The 17,181-nt window shown below is 40.3% G+C and overlaps 1 protein-coding gene across 9 annotated transcripts in view; it reads left to right on the plus strand.

The window, feature by feature from the left end:
* Positions 1 to 17,181, plus strand: part of garnl3 (GTPase activating Rap/RanGAP domain like 3) — a 101,636-nt gene that overhangs the window by 31,878 nt on the left and 52,577 nt on the right. For all 9 annotated transcript variants that reach the window (XR_013970854.1, XM_080875830.1, XM_080875832.1 and 6 more), the window contains one exon: positions 3,573 to 3,642. Coding sequence is in view for 8 of the 9 variants with exons in the window: in XM_080875830.1 (XP_080731956.1) it covers positions 3,573 to 3,642 (70 nt within the window). In the remaining variant the exon portion in view is untranslated. The remainder of the gene's footprint in view (positions 1 to 3,572; positions 3,643 to 17,181) is intronic.

Genomic DNA, 17,181 nt, shown 5'->3' on the forward strand with positions numbered 1-17,181 from the left:
TCTGGAACTTCTCTGATTAACATTTGAGGAAGGGAATGACACTGCACGGCATGACGAATTGCACTGCACATCTATTTGGCAGTGCCATTGCTTCATAAATGGTTTTATTGCTAATGGGATTTAACTAGATTCTTATGACATTTAGCATTCCAAAGAAATAAAGCGTCACAAAGGGAACTTTGAGAACGCTGCCTGCTGTGAATAGACAAATTAATTGATCGTTTTAGAATTCTACTGGGCTCGCTTTGTCTTTTCAATTCATCTTTAAGATTTGAGGCTTTTTAAATTGCTACTAAGAATATCTTCTACATGGATAACGTTGGATCGATAATAACACGATTGTCATGACTAAAAATAAGCAGTGATACATGGGTGTATCAGCAGTACTGTAGGGCAATTCAGTGCTGTCATACTGAGAGTCTCTTAGCAAAGTTTTTGTAGGGACGGAAAAAAATATTCGGTCTTTTGTGTGGAGCACCGAGTGTCAAACCTGACATTTATAATCACAAAAACACTTGAATGACTGACCAGCTTTCACTGTAATTTACTTACCACTGAGAGGAAAGAAATCCACTTGTTTACTTCCTCTCAGTGTTAAATGATGACATTCATGAAAGTGCAGTGTCCGTGTTAAATATGTTATAGCTGCGAGTCCGAGCTATGCTGTGATAAGCTTAGTGACTCAGATCTCTTTTGCTATTGCTCTTTTCATCTATATCTCAACTAGAATGAAAATTGGAGAACTTACGCTTGTGCATGTTTTAGTGTTTTCAATTTGTCATCATTTTATTTTTCCTTAAACCAGAGAGAAAACAGCTCCTTATTTTCTGTCCCTTCTGTGCAATACTACTTTATGTCTCCATTATAATGCTTTTAGGACCAGATAAGGTTATTCATATTGGAGAAACACTTAAATTTTTTGTATTAGTATTTTTTTTAACTTTTACGTGTGCGTGCGTGCGTGCGTGCGTGCGTGCGTGCGTGTGTGTGTGTGTGTGCGCGCACTGGTTTGAATCTGTCCCTGTGTCAACTCTGTGCGAGTGTGTATCACCAGCAGTCATCTCTCCACACCAATCTCCATCTATCACTCGAGCCTAATTCAATCAGGACCCCCATCTCAATCAGAAGTGAGTTGGACACAGCTCCCGGGTCAGTCACTGTGCTGCTGGCAGCCACACCATACTGAGAAACAGACAGAGAAAAGAAAAGAAAACCATAAGAAGGAAAGACGCAATATGAATTTAATGCCAATGACCAAAAGGACAAGTAGGATAACTGAAAATGGAAAGAAGTGCCCTTTGGGTCATGGCAACCTTTTCGCTGACTCCCGCCTGAACTCTAAGAGTCTCACCTTTGTACCCCTGCCCTCTTCATTGCTTTCACCCGCCACCCCAGTTTCTGTTATTCCCCTCGGAACTTTTGATCCTACCTCTAAACAATATCCTGTGCAAAGGGCAAGAAGCAGTAGTTAAAATGGTAAATTTGGAAAGGGCAAATAATATAAAAGCACAGACAGCCCCACATAGAATTCCCATATTACAGTACACAGTTCACATTTACTAGTAATCCAATGTGAATACAAGCAGAAGATGATTACTTACCAATACTCATGTTGAAGGAGTGGCAACAAGTGGAAAATATGGATTTGATTTTTTTTTTCTTTAGACACTCACTGGCCACTCGCCGTGAGAACTACCTTAAATCTTCAAGGCACAGATACAACATGGTGCTGGAAACATCCATCAGAGATTTTGGTACATGATGGCTCAGCAGCATCATACAGTTATTGAACATTTGTCAGCTGTGCATCCATGATGCCAACCTCCCATTGCATTACATCCCAAAGTTGCTCTATTAGACTGAGATCTGGTGATTGTGGGGGTTCTTTGAGTATAATTAACTTACTGTCATGCTCAGGTAACTACAGTGGGGCAAAAAAGTATTTAGTCAGCCACCGATTGTGCAAGTTCCCCCACCTAAAATAAATTCTTTACAAATCCTACCATGTGAATTCATGGATTTTTTTTTCACATTCTGTCTCTCACAGTTGAAGTGTACCTCTGGTGCAAATTACTGACCTCTGTCATCATTTTAAGTGGGGGAACTTGCACAATCGGTGGCTGACTAAATACTTTTTTTGCCCCACTGTAGATTGAGATGATCTGAGCTTTGTGACATGGTGTGTTATCATGCTGGGACAAAGGGATGGGATGCAACTATCCTCCAAACCATTAAACCACCAGCACCAGCCTGAACCTTTGATACAGAGCGGGATATCATGTTGTTTACACTTCTGTTGTTGACAGTGGTCTTCTGCTACTGTGCCCCATCTGCTTAATGGTTGATCGTGTTATGCAGTCAGAGATGCTATTCTGCATACCTTAGTTTGAGTTAATGTCGCCTTTCAAAGTCACTTAAATCACCTTTTTCCCCTCCTATTCTGATACTCAGTTTGAACTTAAGCAGGTTGTCCTGACCATGTTTCATGCCTAAATCCATTAATAAGCAGTGGAAGTAGCTGGTGAGTGTATAGTAAATACTTAATAAATGATATTATAGTCCTTTAGTGAGCATAGTGCATAAAAGAAGTAATAGGCAACTATGAATAATTAAATGGCTCTATCCTCTGGCAGCTCCACTGACCTAGTCACCCTGATTTTCCTACAATTATCCAGGTGGTGCTTAGATGAAAAGTGAGATAGTAGTGTGAGAGGAGCCAGCTCGTGGTGTGTTATAATGCATTGATAAATACTTAATACTTTGATAAAGCCAACTTGAAATTGTTTATATGTGACACAAGACTGACTGGTGGCTTGTGAGTATGGAGGACACGATGCATTAAGCGGTTAAGTGATGAGTACCAGTAGCCTCAGGTGGCTCCAATGACTTATTCTTGTAGTGTGATTCACTACTGCCTGTCCTCAAAGCATGTAGCTGAAAAGTGAGTGTTTCAAATGCAGTTGTCATTCAATAAATATTTAAAGCAGTAAAAGTACATACCTGAGACCATAGATATGCATAAATAAGCCAAAATATCTCACGGTGTGATGAAATAGCTGGAAATTTAAGCACATTGATGGGCAGGATCATTGTATCAGCGCACCCAAACATAGGTGTTAGCAGAGGAAAATAAGCAGGACGTGCATGTGGAAAGAGTTAGCAGGGTTAGGGTTACCTGTGGTCTCCAGCTTCTCCATTCACGGGGCCTCGTAGGACTTTACCAATCAAGTCAGATAGCTCTTCTTTTTCTTTTTGGTCTTCCTCATCGGTGGAAAACACAGCTCAGTAACAGAAGCTAAAGAGGTTACCGAGTTGTGCAGACGCCTTCTTTGCATGCATTGCCTTGTAACCATGTACTGTTTGAATGTGAAGAATGGTGAGTCACACACAAACACAAACAGGTGTTCTCTAGTAATACTATACTATGTATATTATGATAAAGAGACTGTAGAAAAACAGATGCTGCAACTGCCACTTGTGTATGAACAATGTCACAGTTTATGCATTGTATACGTATGTGATGAGAGCACATAGGACATGCATCTGAGTCTGACCGTTCCTCTGTGTTACAGCTCTGCCTCAGAGGACTTGGGGTGCAGGCGTGGAGACTTCAGCAGGAAACACTATGGTTCGGTCGAGCTGGTGAGTCCCACCCACAGTGCGCTCACGTCTTTGTTGCTCTCTTTTGTTTCTCAGCATGAGAATCTCCTTTTCTTCTTTCCTCTCATCCTCATCATTGATTCTTCTGTTGATGACCTCCCCTCCCTCTCTCTCTCTCTCTCTCTCTGTCTGTCTTGCTCTCTCTGTCTTTCTCATTCCCTTCCCACTCCCTGTTGGCATGGATGGACAACAGAGGGGGACTGATGAGTCATGACATGCAGGGCGTGGTTCAGGGATGTGCTTTACCAGTGTGGATCACAACAGTTCTCCACTCAAAGTCATTTAATTCAATTTTGTTTTTATTAATAAAGCACAGTGTATTAATCTAATGGGATTTTAAAGTGTAAGGTAAACATCTTACGATAGTATAGGGACAGATCTGACCATGGTTTGTGAGCAAGAGCTCTGCAACAGCAATGCAGGATGCTTTTTGCCTACCAGCCTCCAAACTTAATTCGTTTTGTTTTGATGCTGCTGGTGTAAAGCTGCGGCACAGTGTGTGTCTTTGTGGTTGATTACTAAGCTGTTGAGTCATTGTTGCCCTGGGGGAGCATGTGTGTAAGTGTCTGTGCATGTGTGTAAGCGTACGCCCCTCCACTGTGAGCTGAGTCTGTACTTCCCGATAGCGCAGAGGGACAGGAAGTCCTAGGGTTTTCACGCAGCAATCGTACTTCCTACCAGAGACATATTGCGGGTTTGTCCATGAGTGTCGGGCACCACGTGCTCAGCAGATTAGTGATGAGGAGAAACCGCACTGTGCCTATCAGCACTAGCATACAGACAGTATGGACAGTGAAGTTGTGTGAGTGGAGGCTAGTATCCAGAAACTGTGAGTGTGAGACAGGGTGAGGTCACTAGCTTCAGTGACTTGTTGCAGCGGGTCAGTGGTGTCCTCTCATTTCATTACCTCTGCTACACCTTAAAATCTATTTCTCTAGCATTAGCTCGGACCGTCACTATGCGAAGCAAGGTAAAAAGTGACTCTGACCTAGCATCAGGGATTTAATAGTAGAAAAACAAAATATGTAGATTCCGTATTTAAATGTAATTTATAAACAGCCTTTTTAAAAATATGGATTGAGTTTCTCTGTGGGCAGAGATGTATTTGACTCATCTGAGACTGAAGTTTACAGCTCTTTTTTTAATTTAGCCAACTACATCCTAGAATATACTGGCAGGTTTTGTATTGATAACTACTGTAAAATCAATAATAAAATCTAACGATAGATTAAAGGTGGAATTTGACAAGTGATGCTAAAGAGCTTAAACTCAAATTGATGACTTCTAGCCTTCTTCTGTATTAGTCCAGTTTAGTTTTTACTGTAAGCCTTACCACAGATACTGCAGACTACTTAGTTCAGTAACCTCACATTAGCCTTTTGACCAATGCAACACAGTTGATCATTTGATATATTAGCAAAAACCCATCCCACAGGCAGTTTTTCCCATGCCGGCATCAAACTTGGTATGTCTTGATGCATGCTCAATCATCCAAATACCAAAAGGTTGATTCGTTCATCTGAACAGAATCAACCTTTTGGGATTTGGGATCCCAAGATTTGGGAGTTTCACTACATCCAGATGAACAGAATCAACTTGGTATGGTTACATGAGCATGGCTCTTTCAGTGTAGCAAGCAAATGCCTGGAAAGATTCTCCTCAATCTCCCAGCTATCGTGACCCTTTATCCCCTTCAGTTCATGCCATGGAATTGTAAAGGGGTGTCAGATAGAAAATAAAAACCTGCCTGTTTTTGAAAATTAAACCCTATCATAAGCTTTAAATTGTACGTGTAACATGCCTATGAATGTGCAAACGCTATATTTGTACATAAAAACAGGAGTGTACACTCATAAACCATTGTTTTTATATGCTGATACAAAGACAGAGTACTTTTATTTGAAGTAAATATTTTAACCACGTAGATGTTAGAAATATTGGGATCTTAGATTGTACCAATCAGTCATCAGGAGGAGTTTGGGGATAAACCTACAGACATGCATACTCTGCAGTTATTATAGTATGATGATAATGGTTACGTCACAATATGAATTAATAACCATATAACTCAACAAGATAACCCTTCTTCTTCCTATCCACAATCTGTTACAGGCATGTGAAATAAAGTGAAAATTGAATTTTCTTATACTTGTGGACCTCTATTTTAAACAATGAACTTGCAATCATCTGCCACTACAGAAAAAAAAAAGCAATGCAAAGCAGTTCTGCTCGTTTTAGTTTTGTTATTTTGCCAAATGCTAAAATACAGAAACTGCAGCTTTATTGACATTTAAATGCATACAAAATGATAACAAGAAAAGAAATAATGATTTTCTGACCCACTTAAACCCCTTGGCTGCAGCTATTTTGAATATTTTATTGATTTAATAGCATATGCTTAAAATAATTACCATGTTATGAAAGTCCAAAAAGTTGCAAATCCTGACATGTGAGATCTCAAATGTTTAAATAATGTCTTACATAATTGGTCTATAGTATAAAAAAATCTACTCACTGCCGTAAGATTACTAAGCAACATCACAGTGTATCTCTTGTGAAAGCTACAGTTTTCATTGTAGAGTTAGGTGTCGGAACAATTTCTTAGCCAGGTGCAATGGCTAATTGCTCAGGTGTTCACGCTTTCCTGGAAACATCACAATGAGAAGGACAGAGTCCCTCTAGCTGCTTGCCTATTCTGCCAATTTCCATGCTAAGCTAAGCTAACTGGATGCTTGCAATTATAGTATTGTACTGTTGATCATCTCATCAGAGTCTGAGCAAAAAAAACAAACATTCATAATATGCATTTGTTTAACTGCCATGAGAATATGCCCTAAGTCTAACTTCTAGAGATTTACTTTTGAAGTTTAGTTTAACAGAATGGTTAACAGCTTCATCCATATGCTCTGAAGGAAGCTGGATAGGCTGTGTATGTTAATCATAATAAACTTTAGTACAACCACCTTTGTGCTTTTCTAATGCTATTATAGTGTATTACAGATTTATTACAGGTTTCAGGTTACATAATTCAACTAATTATTGGTGCTCAAACAAATTCACATAAAACTTCAAAATAATCATTTCATCCAGGATGATTCGGTTATTAACACATGGCAATTTCAGGTGTGATAAAAGGCAAAATGGCATGGTTAAGAAACGAGGAAGTGGGCAGAAGGAAATTAAATACAGGGCTTGATAAACCACCTTTATATTCACAAAGGACCTCAGGGAGTATAACCACATTACTACATTACCTGTGGTATATTTTTGCGCCTCAACTCCGTAGTGAAATTAAGCTCTTGGCTTTCTGTGGGAGAAGAAATATAATTGCGTGTGTGTGAACTTACAGCAGAAAGTGTTTTTGTCAAGTCTGGCACTCATGCTGCTTAAGGCTGTATGTCTCTGGGGGAGGCTTGTGCAAAGGTCGGGAACGAGTCTGTGGTAATTCAGGTTATGTTGCCTTTTAGCCAACAAACAGCTCTTTGTGTTGACAGCATTGAATCGATGTGCTCTGTGTCTGTTTGTGTCCCTAGTGTGGTGTTGGAAGGTTATTAGGTCCTGACATTTCCTTCAAAGAATTATTCAATTGTCCTAAAAGTCACATAATTACCAGTCATGTGTGTGATTGTTAAAATGATGTAACTCATATTTTATGTCTATCTTTGAGATGCTTCAGTGCACGTCTGCTGGGCTGTCAGAGCTGCAAGCACTCTGTGATGGTGATGCTGTGGCTTCACCTGTGGCGCCTATGGTGGTGTGATGTTAATGTGGGCAGAGTAGTGTCCAGCAGAGATGACAACGTTGAGGTCAAAGCTTTCTGCAGAGACTAAGTTTGGGGCTCACTTGCAATGACGCACAAGAAGGATGAAGTTAAGGCATAAAAAAGCTTTGTTTGGGGAGTTGCAGTGTTTTTGCTGTGTTCTCTGTCAAGATGATCCCACACTGCTTCAGCAATGTTGAAGTCCAGGATCTAGGGAAGCCAATCCATGACAGATAGTGTTCCATTTTGTGTTTTTCTATTCAGATATGTTTTTACTGGATTGGCAGTGTGTTTGTGATTATTATCATATTGATAAAACAAAGCTGTTGCCAGTTACATTTTTTCCAAATGGTGGATCAAAATCTAATGGTACTTTTCTGCATTCATAGTTTTGATAAGACTCTCAATACACTGGCTTGAATGGGCCCTAAACCCCACATGCATGGACATAATTATCGATTATCTCACCATTTGCTGCATAAGGAAACGTGACTACACTATATGCATCATTACTCTGTGTGGAGTTTGCGTGGGTTCTCTCCGGGTACAGTGCAGTTAGCGGGGTTGGGTTAAGTGATGATTCTACATTGTCCATAGGTGTGAATATGAGTAAGGATAGTTGTCTGTATCTTAGTGTTAGCCCTGCAACAGACTGGTGACCTGTCCAAGGTGTACCCTGCCTCTCCCCCTATGACAGCTGGGATAGGCTCCAGTGGCTTCACTCTTCGTATTCTTTCTTTTTGGGGCACGGATTTGATGGTGGTTTATTTTAGTTCTTTTAGTACTAAAGAACATGTTTTCAAATGTCACAACTAGAAGATATTGATTCAAAGCAGGGACTCCCTAATAAGAGAGACCAGCATAAGCAGAGCCATGACTCACCCTGTCTGTTTTATTTTTGGCATCATGGAAGCAGTGGTAGCAGGGCTCCCTACAATGTATGATATGATTCACTCTTGAGCACACACAACTAAGACACTATAGAGATATGTATAGGATCCAGTTTCATTTCAGCCTGCTTGCATTATAAGACACTTTGTACTGTTAAAATCATTTGATGGTGAAAACACCGAAGAGTCACTAGAGTGCTCTGCTGTTAAAGGTGGACATCAGCATCATATTAAACGGGGTCCTTGTTTGTTTTTTCTTATTTCCTGTGCATGTTTACTGTTACCATGGTTGATGAGTTCAGTTTCACTGTGTGTGCACCGCCTCACACCGACATGCATCACATGCAGTGTGGAATAAACCTGACAAGAGTTGTGACGTTGCAGTGTGTGAAAAGGTTTTTGCTCCCTTCCTGATTTTTTATTGGGGGTTTTGACATATTTGCACACTTTCAGGTGATGATCTGAAACAAATCTTAACCTGATAACCCGAGTAAATTTAAAAAAATGCTATTTTTAAATGATTTCATTTATCAAAGGAAAAAAAACTATCCAAACCTACTTGGTTTAGTGTGAAACAATAATTGCCTTCTAAACCCTGATTGGGTTTTGGGAGCAAAAATGACAATTTCAGCAATTGTGATAACTGGTAATCAGTCTTTACATCGCTGTGGAGGAATTTTGACCCATTCTTCTTTGCAGAGTTGTTTTATTTCAGACAAATTTAAGGGTTTTCAAGCATTAATAATAACTGACTCCAAAACTCCCAAACTGTTTTGTTTTTTAGCCATTCAGAGGTGGACTTGTTGGTGTGTTTCAGACTATTGTCCTGCTGCATAACCCATGTGAGTTTGAGTTTCAGGCCATGAACTGATGGTTAGATATTCTCCTTGAGAATTTTCTGTTAGTTGTCCAGGTCCTGAAGCAGCAAACCAGCCCAGGCCATCACACTACCACCGCCATGTTTGACTGACTGAAATCCTGTGTTACTTTTACTCCATATGTAACGGGAAGCAAACCTTCGAGCTTTCCACCGAATGTTTTCCTTGGAACTCTCCCATTGATGTCTCTGTGAACCCAGCTTTCCAAAAATCACGGCTAAAATAACGGCCAATGATGGTTAACCCATGATTTAACATGGGGGCAATTACTTTTTCTCTAATTGCTTTTTTCCCTTAATAATCTTGTCTTGTCTTAAATTTGTTTGATGATCTGAAACATTTAAGTTTAACAAATATTTAAAAAAAAAAAAAATAGAAATTAGGAATGTGGCAAATACATTTTCATAGCACTGTAAGTGATATTAAGTCAATATACAGCGGGGAAAATAAGTATTTGACACATCAGCATTTTTATCAGTAAGGGGATTTCCAAGTGGACTATTGACACAACATTTCCACCAGATGTTGCCATCAAGCCAAATATTGAAGTCATACAATCAAATCAGAACATATAAGTATACAAGTTAAACCATAATAAATAAAGTGAAATGACACAGGGAATAAGTATTGAACACACTTTATTCAATACTTTGTAGAAAAGCCTTTGTTGGTGATTACAGCTTCTAGACGCCTCTTGTATGGATAGACCAGTCGTCTGCATTGCTCAGGAGTGATTCTGGCCCATTCTTCCACACAAACGGTCTTTAAATCTTGAAGGTTCCTTGGGCCTCTTTTATGAACTTTAATCTTCAGTTCTCTCCATAGATTTTCTATGGGATTTAGGTCAGGTGATTGACTGGGCCATTCAAGCAACTTGATTTTCTTTCTTTGAAACCACTTCATTGTTTCCTTGGCCTTGTGTTTGGGATCATTGTCTTGCTGAAATGTCCACCCTCTTTTCATTTTTAGCTTCCTGGTAGATGGCAGCAGATTTCTATCCAGAATGTCCCGGTACATCTCTCCATTCATCCTGCCTTCAATAATATGAAGTCTGCCAGTACCCCTTGCTGAAAAGCAGCCCCAAACCATGATGCTTCCACCCCCAAACTTGACTGTTGGTATGGTGTTCTTGGGGTGGTGAGCAGTGCCATTTCTTCTCCAAACATGGTGTGTAGAATGACTGCCAAAAAGTTCAATTTTGCTTTCATCTGACCATACTATAGTCGTCCAATAATCCACAGGCTTCTCCAAATGCTGTTGCGCAAATTTTAACCGAGCCTTGACATGCTTTTTGTTCAGCAATGGAGTCTTGCGTGGTGAGCGTGCATGGATGCCATGGCGGTTCAGTGCATTGCTTATAGTTTTCTTTGAAACAACAGTACCTGCTGATGCAAGGTCTTCCTGAAGTTCTGTCCGAGTGGTTCTTGGCTCTTGGAGAACCCTCCTGATTATTCTTTGGACTCCTCGGACAGGGATCTTGCGTGGAGCACCTGATCGTGGCAGGTTTATGGTGAACTGATGCACTTTCCATTTCCGGATAATGGCCCCCACAGTGCTCACAGGAACATTCAGCATTCTGGAAATGCACCTATAACCATTCCCATCAAAATGCTTTTCAACGATAAGATTACGAAGATCTTGAGAGAGTTCTTTGCTTTTACCCATCATGAAGTCTTTCCTGTGTGCCTTCTGGGTAATGAGGAGCCTTTATAGGCCATCAATTAGGACTAAAGCAGCTGATATCAATTAGTACTGATAGGGGACAGGATTTCTCTATCAATACTGACAGATTTCAGGTGATCTCCTGGCTTTCTATGTCATTTTGCCCCTTGTTATCTCCATGTATTCAATACTTATTCCCTGTGTCATTTCACTTTATTTATTGTGGTTTAACTTGTATACTTATATGTTCTGATTTGTTTGTATGACGTCAATATTTGGCTTGATGGCAACATCTGGTGGAAATGTTGTGTCAATGGTCCACTTGGAAATCCCCTTACTGATAAAAATGCTGATGTGTCAAATACTTATTTTCCCCGCTGTATGTTAGCTGCAACAAAACAACTTAGAACGAGAGTTAAAGCAAACAAGGCACGGCCAGTTTGCATTAAAGTCAAAAACCACACAAAGAAAAGCTGATGGGCTCCAAATGTTAGCTCTCCTCCTCGCACTGTAGTGAACAGATGAAATATGGAACTGAATTCAGCAGATCAGATCTATAGATCAGCGCAGTCTAGCTTTAAGAGTCCGGATGAGTAGAAATGAGTAGAAATATTGGATTGCTGAACTCATAACCAGCACACAGGCACAAATCTATATTTGTAAGTGCTCATCCACACAACTGAGCAAGAAATCCTGTCACCATTGTTCATAGAAGGGGATACACAACACAGTCACAAAAGCGACGCCCACCCTATCTTGTCATTTCATTCTGCAACAACGCCACCGTCCACTTTAAAAAACTCATCCTGACACAACAGCTCGGAAAGCATGGAATTTTGTTTTTCCAGTGAACTGAATTGTCTTTGAGGCTGAGTGATGGAGTTGGTGACAGTGAGGTGGGTGCTGGCAGTCTCTGGTGAGCCAAATGGAAAAAAGAATAGGATAAAACCCTTCAGACACACATTCTCATGGTAATTTTTTCTGCGTGCGGACATTGTATTTGCCTTAGCTTCGTGCTATTTGATGTGCCGCAGTGCACAACATTAAATGAGACTGGCACTACTGGCAGAATCGGTGCGTGTGTGTGCTGAGAGGTTAGCTGTCAGTCTTGCACAGCGACTGGTGAGCAGACGGCTCCGCTCCCACCTGCCTACCAGTGTTACTGTCATTGCCTCAGAGGCTTTTGACTGCACTGTCACACTGCATTTATTCCCACTCTCAGCGTGTATCACACTGTTTGCGACGCGTCTGTTCGTCTGCTTATTAACTGCATAAATTCGGCCGAGCAGAAGACACTTTGGCCACAAGTGGCAATTAAGATAAAAGCAAATAGATGTATGCTGTGTGTAGTTTTGCTTTTGTGACGCAGACACTGAAGTGTTTATCCATTAAGCCAGAATCACACGTACGTGTTTCAGGCTTCGGTCGTCTCGAGTCGTAATCATTTTAAAAGGGGTGACTTGTTGCATTGCTAAATTGAATTGTGGGCTCTTTGCAGAAAGTTGAGAAAAGATCAAACAGCCACAAATTGCCTTTTTTTTTAATGTTCCAGCACAGTTGTGTTGTGTTATGCAAATTATTGAAGACAGGCTAAGAAGCCTGATGTCGTGGGTGGTTGTGCTGATCCTTTTTTTCCCTTCTTTCCAAATCAATGCACTGCTGGTGACCCATAGTGTAGTAAACTTAGAACAACACAGATTTGAATTAAATGGATTTGCTGCATAGATTATCCTTTTGTCGTGTTGAGTCAGGATTGGACCGATATCTGATCTGAATTTGAATTTGATAGGTGTGACTGATATTTGGGTCGTGAGTACAGACTCAAAGTGACTCATCCACACGTTTGACTGTTATGTTACTGGTATTCATGTTATGGAAATAGTTAAAAAGTCAGTAATGAGCAGAGGTGGGTGGGTGCTGTTTTTTTTCCTTTTTTGTTTAGCTTATATTTACTGAATAAATCACAACTATCACTGATCGCTACATTTTGCAGAATGGCCACGGGATGAGGGGAGGAAACCTTAAAAGTATCCGGTTGAAAATAGTCAAATAAGGCAAGTTCACAACAAGTTATATCACTGCAATAGACTGGTGACCCATCTAGGGTATAAGCTGCCTCTCACCCCATGATAGATGGGATAGGCTCCAGGGGAAGCCACTACATCTATTGAAAACCCCAAATTAAAATTCCAAAGAAAGCAAAACATTTTCCTTTGCACACAGCCACTCACTGTCACTCACAACATTGAAAATGGCTCACTGGGGCTGCCTGTTGTTCTCCCAGCTTTTGTATTCTGTGCTGAGTCACCTGAGTCAGCACCACAGGAGAAGAGGGGGGCGCATAAATAAGGGGGGAGACAAACAGTTACCAACACTCATGGTTCCTAGGATATTTAAAAGTAAAAGATTAGTCTTAAAGCTTTTACTTTTTGATAAAGCTTATAGTCCGAGATGGATCGGGTGACCCTGAACCTTTCCTTAGCTATGCTCCAATAGGTGTAAGCTGCTGGAGAGTTCCCATAATGTACTGAAAAGTTATTCTCTCCATATGTTTATACACTGCTTTGCATGTAGTTATTACTAAAATCTGGCTTCACAGTGTGTCTTTTGCCCTGCACCCCGTTCATGTTTCATAAAAAGTGAAAGTGAAAAGAAAATTCTCCTGCTAACAATTCTATGTAGCCTCTTATAGCTTAATCCTGTGTACCAATAATTACAAAAAAGAACAAAATGGATATCTGTCAGAGGAATCAGACTACCAGCAGTGTTTTTTAGAAGATCGGCACCTTCTTAAGAGCTTTCAGGAATATTGCATGGCAGAGTTTAGTTTGCTCAATGTCATATCAGTACCACATTATTTTGCTTCTTTTGCAGACTAACAGCTTGTACAGCTGATGTTTTTTTGTTTTTTTCGTGAGCTTCAGTTTGCATTTCCTGACTGAATTTGGTCTGATTGAAGAAGGAGGGTTTTATGCTGATCCAAGCTAATGAAGTGCTTCAATTTTAAGTTACATAACTTATTATATGGGAGCAATTAATAGTGCTTCAACTCCTTCCACTGTGCATCTGTAATTCATCTGAATAAAAAACACAATGAAGAGTTTTATTACCGTAGACCAAGAGGAAGGTGAAAAGAAGAGACTGAATTTCCATGATTCTTTTGACAACTTCTTCCCATTCAGTGACTTATTTTTAATCAAGGAACTCTGTTTAATCTTCCCGTTTTTTCGCTCAGTCCTTTTCTTTAGCAGTTTCTGCTTCTCTCTTTTCCCACTCCTAATCTCCATCTTAATTCTTTCAGTGTCTTTTTTTTATATCTTCTCACTGAGTGTGCACCTGCCTCTCTCCTTTTTCTCCCTCCCCGTGCTATTCCCTCCTCGCCCTCTTTCACATCCTCTCCTGCTCTACTGAACTACGCCTCTGTGTTTCCTGCTTTCCTGGAGGGTTGTGGGTGTGCATGAACAGGCCCGCTGATGAGATCAATTATCTATCAGCAGTCACAAAAGTATTGATTTAACAACCCCCACACATGTCTCTCTGCACTGCATCTCTTTTTTGTCCCGTGGGCCTCGGGGGAAATCAGAGGCTCCGGTACGAGCTCGATTGTGTACGTGTGAAATGCTCAAGTCGTGCCCTAAAATGTGAGCTGTTTAAGTGTGTCTGTAAGAGGGAGTGTGAGTGTGCTTCATCCATAAAGCCTCCAAAGCCTCTTAAGTTCATGAGATTAAGAATTGTGGAGATATCCATTATTCTTTCACCGCTCAACTTTGTGTTGTCATTATGCACCTCTCTTGGCTTCTAACGTTTTTTCCCTTCTATGTAGTGGGGAAAATAATCTTTTGATCCCTTGTTGAATTAGTAAGTTTGGTCACTTTAAAAGAAATCAACAGTCTCTAATTTTTATGGTAGTTTCATTTTGTTGGAGAGAAAAAACACATTGAGTAAAAGTTATAAACTGATTTGCCTGTCATTGAGTAAAATAAGCATTTGATCTAAGTTGGCCCTGATTATTCAGAAATGAAAGAAGTATAAAATGATCAATCGCCTTCGATTTGGAGCTCAATGAAAGATCTTCCTTTTGGGATTAGGATGATCATGATGAAAGTGATTGATCAGTCCATAACTACAACGGAGGAGCTTGTTAATGATCTGAAGGCAGTTGGGACCGCAGTCACAAATAAGACCATTGTGACCACACTACACTGTAATGGACTGATATCTTGCAGTGCCTGCAACATCCTCCTACTCAAGAAGGCACATATAGAGGCTTGCCTTAAGTTTGCCAGTGAACATCTAAATGATTCAGAGAAGGCTTGGGAGAAAGCGCTGTGGTCACATGAAACCAAAATGAAGCTCTCAGGCATTAAATCAACCTACCGTGGTTGGAGGAGGAGAAATGCTGTGTACTGTGAAATCTTGGATCAGAACCTCCTTCCCTCAGCCAGACACTGAAGATGGGTCATGGATGGGTCTTCCAGTGTGACAGTGTCCAAAAACATACCACCAAGGCAACAAAGAAGCATATTAAGGTCATGGAGTTGCCTAGTCGGTCTCCAGACCTCAGTTCTGTAAGAAATCTGTGGAGGGAGCAGAAGCTTCAAGTTGCCAAGCTGCAGCCTCTGTAAAGACAAGTGGGTCCTCCTGAGATGTCTGCAAACCTGGTGACCAGCTACAAAAAACGTCTTATCGTTGTGCTCGCCAACAAGGGTTTCTCCGCCAAGTATTAAGTCATGTTTTACTTGGTCATCCAATACTTATTTACATATACAGTTATAATTTTATATACAGTTACTGACTTGCAAATCAATTTTGTTAACTCTTATGTAATGTGGTTTTTGTTTTTTGCATTTTGGATTGGTATTCGGCATCGATTAAAATTTAATTTCCATCAAAATTAAAGACTGTTCATTTCTTTGGAATTCAGCAGGGAATCAAATAATTACTTCCCCCACCGTATATAGGTTTGGTCCTGTGTCTCCAGTATTGTTCCCAGCAGTGTCGAGGTGTTTTATGAGTTGTTTGTTAAAGCGTAGAAGCATAACAGGCTCCCCCTTTTCCCCTGTTGCCCCTCATTTTGCCTCCTCCAGCCCACCGGGTATCGTTGGAATGCAGCTTTTTCTTCTTTGCCACTCTTCTGTTCCATGATTTAAAAGCAGTGGCTACACAATACATAGACACACACAGAAACACACAAAAACACACACACAGACTCCCCAGAGAGCTTAATCTCTCTTTTCTTCTGACATTTTTCTTTCTTTCACCCCATAACAACTGAAAGCCTATTCACACACTGCAGCACAAACACTTACCTAAAAACACAATTAATACTGAATGTCTCTCTCCTTTTTTCTTCACATCCAGCCACACACACAAACACATCCACCAGGGAGGTAGTGCATTGCTCTGTATGAACGCTACATTGGTTTCCCCTCCATTATCTTGCGATTGGACAGTTAATGTTGCAGGAGGCACGAAAAATAGAGGAAGATGGTGGCCTACAGCTTCGACATTTACTTTCCATTTTCAGCACTCGAATACAAAATACAGATGTTAACAGAGTCGCAATGCTCATTCATTCACCCATAAACATGGGCACGTACAGGTCCATACCCCGGCATGCGAAAATGTGCAGAGAATTTTGATGCCTTTTAATATGCATATAAAAAGAGAGAACATCTTATTTTCATCAGTTTATTCTATAACAAAATGAGTTATTGCAAAGAAGAGCTTCAGACCTGCAGTAAACATGCTTTGGTCTGTATTGATTTTAATATGCCATTATATACACTTACCTAAGGAAGTAAATGCAGCTATAGTGCTGTACTTGTGTGCACATTAGGGCGGAGTGAAATCACTGTCATATTAATAAGAAAAATGTTGCAAATATGTTGTTAGAATTCTTTTTTGAATCACCAATTTAATCAAATTCAACAAGCCTACAGTATAGTCTGCATAAATGCACATAACACTTACAGGTCTCCCATCTCTTTTGCAATGAGTCTGACACTTAAGGTGTCTCAGTTCTTTGAGTTACAGCAAACAGACGGACTCATTTTCCACTCATGCAAGGTTAACTGTTTGCTTTCTGTGGTGGTTATCAGAATTTACTAGCATCTTTCATCATGACCTTGCAGTTGAGCTAAATTGGTTCAACTGCCAGCACCTTCAGACAGAGCCCTTAATAGAAGATCGTATAGCTTTTACTGGTTTGAGATTTATTTCACTTAAGGGTTAGGGTGACTGTGATTTTAAAATTGTGTTTTAGCAAGCGTTGTAAATAGCTAGCTAGATATTAGCCAGGGACGCTTGTTGTTTTCCGGTTGAGCTTAAT

The sequence above is a fragment of the Rhamphochromis sp. 'chilingali' genome (assembly GCF_963969265.1).
Source record: "Rhamphochromis sp. 'chilingali' genome assembly, chromosome: 2".
NCBI lineage: Eukaryota > Metazoa > Chordata > Actinopteri > Cichliformes > Cichlidae > Rhamphochromis > Rhamphochromis sp. 'chilingali'.